This window comes from Thermobia domestica, chromosome 12 (assembly GCF_964235325.1).
Source record: "Thermobia domestica chromosome 12, izTheDome1.hap1.1, whole genome shotgun sequence".
NCBI classification, from domain to species: domain Eukaryota; kingdom Metazoa; phylum Arthropoda; class Insecta; order Zygentoma; family Lepismatidae; genus Thermobia; species Thermobia domestica.
The window spans coordinates 225,050,158-225,059,362 of NC_137465.1; the positions used below are offsets into that span (position 1 = coordinate 225,050,158).

Consider the following 9,205-nt stretch of genomic DNA (forward strand, 5'->3'; position numbering starts at 1 on the left):
TTAGAGTTTTAGAATATTTGAATTTGGTGACCAAGTAAAACTGTTCTAATATAATATGGGCAGCTTGCTACTAGAAATGCAAGATATGCTTCGTGACACCTGTGCTGGAAATTCCAGGAAGAGTTGTTATCCATATCAATATGAGATGCAAAGCAGAGATCTGTTTGCAGCAAGGATTCCTATACGCTTCACAGCATTAACTCGTTTGTGAATTACAACAATACTAACACAAAACCCATCGATTATGATTGTGCATGAGCTAACAATGCGTGTTACAGATCTCAGGATACACAGAATATATGTACGTAGTATGTGCAAGGGATCATGGGAAAGGGACTCTCAGAGATAAACAATAACAAAGACTTCAGGGAACACCGATTTCCTACTTATTCGTGCAGATAATCTCTGTGTTATGTCAAATTACCTATTTCCTAACAGCATACAATTTGCATGCATGTTAACGCTATATATATATGTATGTTGTACTAACGTGACGTAAAAGATCTATGTGATGTTACAAACCCTGATACAATTGTTCCGGGTGTCACTTAAATTTATTGCCATAACAAGTTTTAAAAATGGCCAACTTTCCACCCATCATTTTTCTTCCGTTACGAGAACCAGAAACATTGAAATAATTTGTACCGCTGGACTACTAATAAATCCGTCCCTACTTCCTCTAAATTGTTAATTTTGCTGTCATTTTTCATACGTAAACCATTTTACATGTTTCGTTTATCCACATTTTTCCATCATATTTGTCTTCTGTAAACAGTGATGTTGTTTAGCGTCCAATGTATTTTATTTTTTAAGGCTACATCATTTCTTCTGGACATTTTCTTTACTAAGTTACTAACTTTGAATTGTTATACGATTAACATTTATAACAAGTTTCGAGAATGTTTTGCAGAGACACTCACAGAAATTCAACACTTATCTCGGGATTTTATAATTTTATTTTGTTGCGAACTCTACACATACGAGAATATTTAGAATGAGATTAACTATTATTTATTGATAACGATCAAACACTGAACATTTCACATGATGTTCAATTATATTTTACGTTTCATCATAAGTTATCAATAATTATTTATTGATAACTTATGATAATAATAAAGAACATAACATTTAATATAAGGGTTGCTAATATCTGTTGGAAATAAATTTTGTTAACACTCACGTATTGACATAAAATATTTAACATGGGAATCAACTATTATATGTACATTCATGTCTAAAATGATTGTCGCATATCTATTGTAAGAATATAATTTGATAATGATTTTGCATTGTAGACCTACTTTTAATTTTGATACTAAGTGTATAATCGGGAAATGTATATTTGTGGTAAATTTCATAGGAAAAGAATTATAAATACGAAAATTAGAATGAGTAGAACAAAATGTTGCTAAATGGACAATAAAGTTTTATTTTTGTTTTATTGTTCTTATTTACTGCTCTTTTGACATGAAATTTGCCACATACACGTCTTTGCCGATTTTACACATACCAACATTATAAGAAATACCGGTCGAATTCTTTATCAAGTTATGTTTCTACAATAACATATATATTTATAAACATGCGACAATAATTTTGGACATGAGTGTACATTGATAACTCTTGATAATCAGAAATCGAACATTTAGCATTATTATCTATTCACAACAACACTATATATAATAATCAAGTACAGGGTACTTAACAGGGAGTTCAGTTCTTACCTTTTGATATTGGCTCTTGATAACTTTCAATCACAGAACATTTAACATAGGGATCAATTATTATGTATTTGATAAAAACAGAAGCGCACGTGAAGATTAAAAATTTCGTGTTGATAGTAAACAAATAACAATTACTAAACCTGGGGTTTAACTCTTTCTGATTATTAATAACAATCAAAAGTCCATAATATTGACATGTCTTTTAACTTCAATTATTAACCCTAGAATTCCTAAGGGGCTTCTAAAACGCACATGGCACCTTTTGTTAAAACTTTCTGTTCCAAGATAGTTGCATTATATATATTCGATTTGCAACTGCGGATGTGGCTTCTCTAATAAATACTAAATTTAAAATGGCCATGTAAATGAAAACAAGGTTTTTAATCAAAAAGAAAGAAAAAAATACAAACGAAACATGTGAATCCGCATATGAAAGTAAATATGGCTAATTTAAGTATTTATACAAATATTCCTCGTTAATTTTGTAATTTCTTCAAATGCCACTAATCAAACAAAAAGCTGTGATTTTCCTATTGTATAGTCATGTAGAGAACAAATCACCACTTCACAACACTATAGCACTTGTCGTTTCTGATCGTTTTCCAAAAGGTTCATAGTTAATTTCAATCACTTTTTTTTTTACAAAGAAATATTTGTTTGATTTTATGTCCGACTATAGATCCATTATTAAATAATTTTGCACATAATTCCAAACACTGAACACACGAGTTCAATTTAACACAGTCCACTTTAACATTGTTAATTTCAAAAGTTTCAAAAGGCGTTTCATTTAGATCATGTCGGTTCGATGTTCCTCCGTAGTATGAAGTTTTCGTTACCTCCTCCCCCCAGAGTTTACATTATAGATGTCAGCACCTATTGGACTACCACTACCACCCACCTGACCGCCTGGAGGCCAAGGTCAAGGCTGATAACTATGGAAACATAAGCTAACTAAACAGTTCTCTTCAAAAAATTTTTTTTTCATGAAATTAAATAAAATCGCGTAACATATAAATTTTCGGGGGGGGGGGGCTGACATTCTATAGATAATTAAACATCAAAGCATTTTATTTAATATTCATAATTTAATATTCCACAGTATTCACTTTTATCTCAAGTTCCCATCTTTCTTAAATTTGTTCGAATATTGTCCACATAAAGAAAATTTTGAACTCACCACTCATCCATAGTATTATCTAACCTTACGTCGATTCCTGGGCCCAGTCGTACGAATCGAACAGCTCTTACATTTCTCATTGTAGAATACTATGTAGGATTGGCTGGTTTAGCTTTTCTTTCTAATCATCAAAGATGCCAATTATTCTCGATAAGATGGGATAGTTACTGTGGAATAAAAAAAAATACTACAAAAAGTATAATATAACACAACATACATCTATATACATATATAATTTCAATTTGTTAAACCCCCTTTTTTTTCTCTAGATGACCTATGATATTTACAATGAATTTGTACATAATTATATTTACATTTTACGTGCTTTTCTCATTCATTTTGATTACGTTCACGATATCTTTTCAAATACATAACGTGTCTTTTCATTTTTACATTTGGATTATCTACTAGTTGTACCCAAACAACATTGGGTGTTGCAAAGCTGATTATTTCGAATGGACCAGAATAAGTTTTTGATATCTTTGGGTTTATTTTCTTAAATAAGGAAGCTTTTACAATTCTTTTTACCATTACTTTATCATGAACATTAAAAGGTGGTTCTATACGCTTATTTTTATAAGCCTTTTCTTTCCTTATCCAAGCTTTACAAATATTTTCAGCAGCTATTTGGGCTAATTCCTCTTTTCTTTTTTCTTCCCCTAACAAACCTAAATTAATTTCCCATTTACAATCCAAGGGAGAATAGAATTTGCGCCCCATAAAGCTTTCAGCTGGAGTTAACCCCGTTTCAGATATCACATTTGAATTCAGACTAAATTGAATCTTAGGTATTAAGTATGACCATCTAGTTTGATTCTCAGAAACGTAACATTTTAATATTGTCTTAATTAAATAATTTTGTCTTTCCGTTAAATTCGGGCAAGGATTGTATGGGGAGGTTGTTACATGTTTAATGCCTTGACTGAATAGAAATGTTTCAAACATATGCCCTACGAAATAGGACGCACGGTCCGTCAGAAGAATATTGATCCAGCCATATCTGTATAACATATTCTCTAGCTTATTTATAATTACCCGAGAATTTAACTGTTTTAAAGGTTCTAAAATCGTAAACCGACTAGCATTATCTGTAGCTACCAATATATATTTATAACCATTGCTTGAAGGCAAAGGGCCTTGTACATCAAGATGCCAAACCTGATTAGGTCTCGTATTACTTACAGAATAATAGTTCCCATATAGTTTTACATTTCTACTTTTATTTTGTTGACAAATTAAACAGCTACCCACATATTTTTTAATTTCATCAAATAAGCCAGGCCAGGTAAACTTCGAAGCTATTAATGAACTAGTTCTTTTAATCCCCTGATGTGATCCTGATCCCAATTGATCGTGATGATATTGTAATATTGTTTTTCTCAACTCTTTAGGAACTACTATACGAAGACCTCCATGTAATTTACCTTTAGTTGTTTTTAATAATATATTTTTTCTTAACTGATAGTTAGGTACAGATTCACCTTTTTCTAGAGTTTCTATTATAGGTTTCAATTCCTCATCTTTACGCTGAAATTCTTGTAAGGACTCATTCAAAACAGGTATTGTCCATAAATTTAGAAAAATTACTTCAGTGGATTTACCATCTACATTTGTAATTACCGGTAAATTTTGATTGTGAGGACGAAAACAAGTACTATCTAGGGTCCGACTGATAAAATCTGCCTGGGTATTGACTGTCCCCTTTAAATGAATAATATCAAATTGGAAGCGACTAATTTTTTCAATCATAGTCCCATACTTTCTTTGTCTCTTGTGGTTACGTAATATCCAACTTAAACTTCTTGAATCGGTATACACAGTGAATTTATTATGCAAATATGGTTCAAATTTAGAGATAGCAAGATATAATGATTTAAGCTCTAGTTCGTATACATTTTTGCTCCAATCCGATTCTGGGACAACTTTAGAATAGAAGTATACAGGTCTTAAAATTCCTTTTTCATCGTATTGGCTTAAAATCGAACTATAAATCTTTGTTGAAGCATCCGTATGAATTACAAAAGGTGCATTTAGATCTGGAACCCTCAAGATAACATGATTGATTATTGCTTCTTTAATTTTACTCAAAGCTTCATCCTCTATATGAGTCCATTTAAATGGTATTTTATTACTACGTAATCTTTGTAACGGTGCTAATAGTTCAGCATAAGAATCTAAATATTTTAAGTAATATCCCAGAAAACCTAACAGCTTGTTCAAACCACGCCTATTCTTGGGTTGAGGTAGCTCAGTTATTACTTATATCCTCTCATCATCTATTTTCATGTTCCCATCACAAAATTCATATCCCAAAAATTTGATTTTGCGTTTAAAAATTTGAGCCTTTTTTGGAGACACCGTTATCCCCCATTCTCTCATTCTCTGTAGGACTTTCTCTAATAATAACTTATGTGTTTCTACGTCTGGAGTGTGTATAATAAAATCGTCCCAATACAAATCAAAATGTTCCCCAATGAGGTCATGGAATATTTTATTAAACAAATTAGCTAAGACAAAACTACTTTCACAATAACCCATTGGAAGTCTTTCAAAAGCAAAAAGACGTGTGGGAGTAGCAAAAGCGGTATATTTCTTACATGATTCTTTAAGTTTTGTTTGAAAGAAAGCTTGGCGGGCGTCAAAAACTGTGTAAATTTTATCTTTTCCTATGTTTCCTATTATAGTTTCCCCATTAGGTGCTGGATATCCCCCCGTTAACACCCTCCTGTTCAGTTTAGAGTAATTGATTACAAGGCGCTTAGATTTATCCTTGTTTACAACTAAGAAACAAGGGGAAACGTACGGTGAAGAATCTATTTGTTTAATAACACCCTTTTCTACTAATCCGTCCAAAAATAAATCCAATTCTTTTAGTTTATGTTTTGGAAGTGGGTATGGTTGCTGAAGGCAGGGACTATCATCAGTTAATTGAATTTCATATTCATAATTTTTTATAGTTCCTAATTCATTGCTAATAACGTCGGCATAGTTATTTATTAATTTACAGAGATAATCTTTTAAGTTTTCATCATAAATATTAGTGTGTATATCTACTGTACCTTTTAAATTATAAGGTGATTCAATTTCAGGATCATCAAATGGCTCTGCATACACTGGATTCGGTACCACCTCTGGAACACCTACAGCTGAACCGGTTCCTTGGGTCTGCATGAAGGATGAACCATTATCCCGATCGTGTCTCTGATTGTACCTTTTCCCTCCGTCTTCTTTCTTCTGTTTACTGACTACTCTATGGCTGTTCTTCCCTATAGGTCCTTGTGACGGTTGATAACCACTAAATGTCACTGTATTAAGCTGAGACGTATTAGGTTCACATTGATCACTTTGTACTGTCACACGAACGATGTTTTGTTCTTTCATAAGGTTGATTGTTCGGTTCTTATAATCGATACATGCTTCATGCGCACTCAAAAATTGACCGCCTAGTAATAACTGCACATCTGGTATATTCACTACATAAAACCAATCCGTATACTTTATCTTATTAATGAAAAATGTAAGTTGAACTGATTGAGTAACCGAAATGTTACATTGATTCAAAAGTTTTACTTGGACATTCACAGATTTAGTTTTGGGTTTACACTTCTCACTTATTCGCGCAAGATATTCAGTTCCAATTAAGTTCGAAGAACTTGCTGTATCGATATAACAAGATACAGGCATATGGCAAGCAGAAACTACAATACGCATTATATTACTTTTACTATTATCAGATGTCACATAACACTTATCTAACGAACTCGATTTATTAGCACGAAAAGAGGATTGTTCAGGTTGAACTATACAATTTCGCCATAAATGTTCCTTCGACCCACATCTATAACACTGTTTTACTTTTTGAGTTTGCTTTTGTTTACTTATGCCACTCACAGATGGTTCACACAGTATTTTCTGATAATCTCTTTGGTACTGCCGATTAGAGTCATATGATTCTGCAAAATTTAACAATTCTCTTTTTGTGTTAGGCACAGCTGTTAATACTAATAATTGTCTAATTTCTGGAGTAACTAAATTTATCACCAAAGAACAAAATTCATTTTCAGGCATTCCCATACCGAACAAGGTTGCTACACTACTTTTCTCATGTATGAAGTCCGTAAATGATTGTTTAATGTTCATTATTTGATATAGTTTATGTTTTATAATTTCCGTTCTAACCACACTACTAACATATTTGTTAACTAACGTGGCAAGAATATTGGTCCAGCTTGTACCGTATATTACTAACTGTTGCAAGTCTGTGAATACCTTTCCTGTTACACGGTTTAACAAAAGTGTTAGAATGACATCTAAAGGTGCCAAGTTTTGTTCAATAATGATATTGGCCTTTATTAAGAAATCACACACAGCAAAACCATCTTCGGAATTTAACATGGGGATAGTGTTCACTTGAGTCTCTATTGCCTTAAATGCCGTATTTGAAATATGCGTTTCAAAATTAAATCGTGGACCTCTTTGCCCCCTATTTGTTTGAGTATAAGAGTCGCATGGAATTGTGGCGCCAGCGAAATCAAGCAAATCTTCCACTGGTCTTATTTGATTGATCTCGCCCCCCTCAACATTATCCCACTGACCCAAATCTATCAATTGACCGGTACTTTCCCTCGTAACACGGACAAAAGTAGAAAAAGAAGACTGGTTAGGATTTACAATCCCCCGATTAAATATGGGTCTGCTAAATGACATTTTTAAAGCTATATTTAGGCCTGAAAACACAATGCTTCTCGCTATTCAATGTCCAAAATGATAATTCAGAGGTTTTAATTTGGTAGGTTAACAAGTCCAAAAGGGGTTACACGCCAAGTCAATAATTTCTCACACTCCACTTTTAAATATTACTGTTCCCATTAACTCACGTATTTATGGCCATATTGAGAAGCACGGATACTACGGAGGAACATTTTTAATTATGTTCCAAGATAGTTGCATTATATATATTCGATTTGCTACTGCGGATGTGGCTTCTCTAATAAATACTAAATTTAAAATGGCCATGTAAATGAAAACAAGGTTTTTAATCAAAAAGAAAGAAAAAAATACAAACGAAACATGTGAATCCGCATATGAAAGTAAATATGGCTAATTTAAGTATTTATACAAATATTCCTCGTTAATTTTGTAATTTCTTCAAATGCCACTAATCAAACAAAAAGCTGTGATTTTCCTATTGTATAGTCATGTAGAGAACAAATCACCACTTCACAACACTATAGCACTTGTCGTTTCTGATCGTTTTCCAAAAGGTTCATAGTTAATTTCAATCACTTTTTTTTTTACAAAGAAATATTTGTTTGATTTTATGTCCGACTATAGATCCATTATTAAATAATTTTGCACATAATTCCAAACACTGAACACACGAGTTCAATTTAACACAGTCCACTTTAACATTGTTAATTTCAAAAGTTTCAAAAGGCGTTTCATTTAGATCATGTCGGTTCGATGTTCCTCCGTAGTATGAAGTTTTCGTTACCTCCTCCCCCCAGAGTTTACATTATAGATGTCAGCACCTATTGGACTACCACTACCACCCACCTGACCGCCTGGAGGCCAAGGTCAAGGCTGATAACTATGGAAACATAAGCTAACTAAACAGTTCTCTTCAAAAAATTTTTTTTCATGAAATTAAATAAAATCGCGTAACATTTCCAAGGCAATTAATCAGCCAAGTCTTTGCTTTTAGTTATTTGTTAGTAACGGATAGTTAGACAATTTGCCATAGAGATATAAAAAATATATTAAATATGTTATTTGTTATTTCTTATTTTTAATTTTTTCTTATTTCTTTCATGTTTTTTTCCTATACGTTATTTCGGTGTAACATTGACATTGATCTGTATCTGTAAGATTTATAAATAAATAACTCGAATTATTTTCTTTCAAAAGCCAGTATCTCCTTTGTGCACATCCTAAGAGATTTCAAGATATCGAAATATTGTAATAATTGTAATTATCACATTTTTCTTCTTTTCTCGACAAATATTTAAAAGATGGCCTCAGTTGTATCAGTGATAGAGGGTTTACCTCTGCTGCATGGGGTACTTGGTTCGATCCCAGTTTACGCTAAGTGAACTTTGTGGTGAACAAAGACCGTGTACGTAGGTCTTCTCGGGGCTCTCCTGTTTCCTTCCACTTTCTTCATTCCACCATTTTATTCATTTCTCATCATCACCGTCTCCTTTAGCCCAACCGTCATAACGTTGGGACGTAAAACTCAAAGATTTCGTTTTATTTTTGAAATATTTAAAACAAGCTAAAAACGTTTTTAATAATTTTA

General features: G+C 32.6%; 1 protein-coding gene across 1 annotated transcript; it reads right to left on the minus strand.

Moving 5' to 3' along the window:
* Window positions 1–2,089: 2,089 nt before the first annotated feature.
* LOC145667065 (uncharacterized) lies at window positions 2,090–8,534 on the minus strand. The gene is made up of 2 exons (XM_081734762.1): window positions 5,967–8,534; window positions 2,090–3,074 (listed from the first exon to the last, which is right to left on the minus strand). Exons 1-2 carry the CDS (start codon window positions 7,612–7,614, stop codon window positions 3,049–3,051), a joined length of 1,674 nt encoding a protein of 557 aa, XP_081590888.1. The 5' UTR covers window positions 7,615–8,534; the 3' UTR covers window positions 2,090–3,048.
* Between the last annotated feature and the right edge of the window lie 671 nt (window positions 8,535–9,205).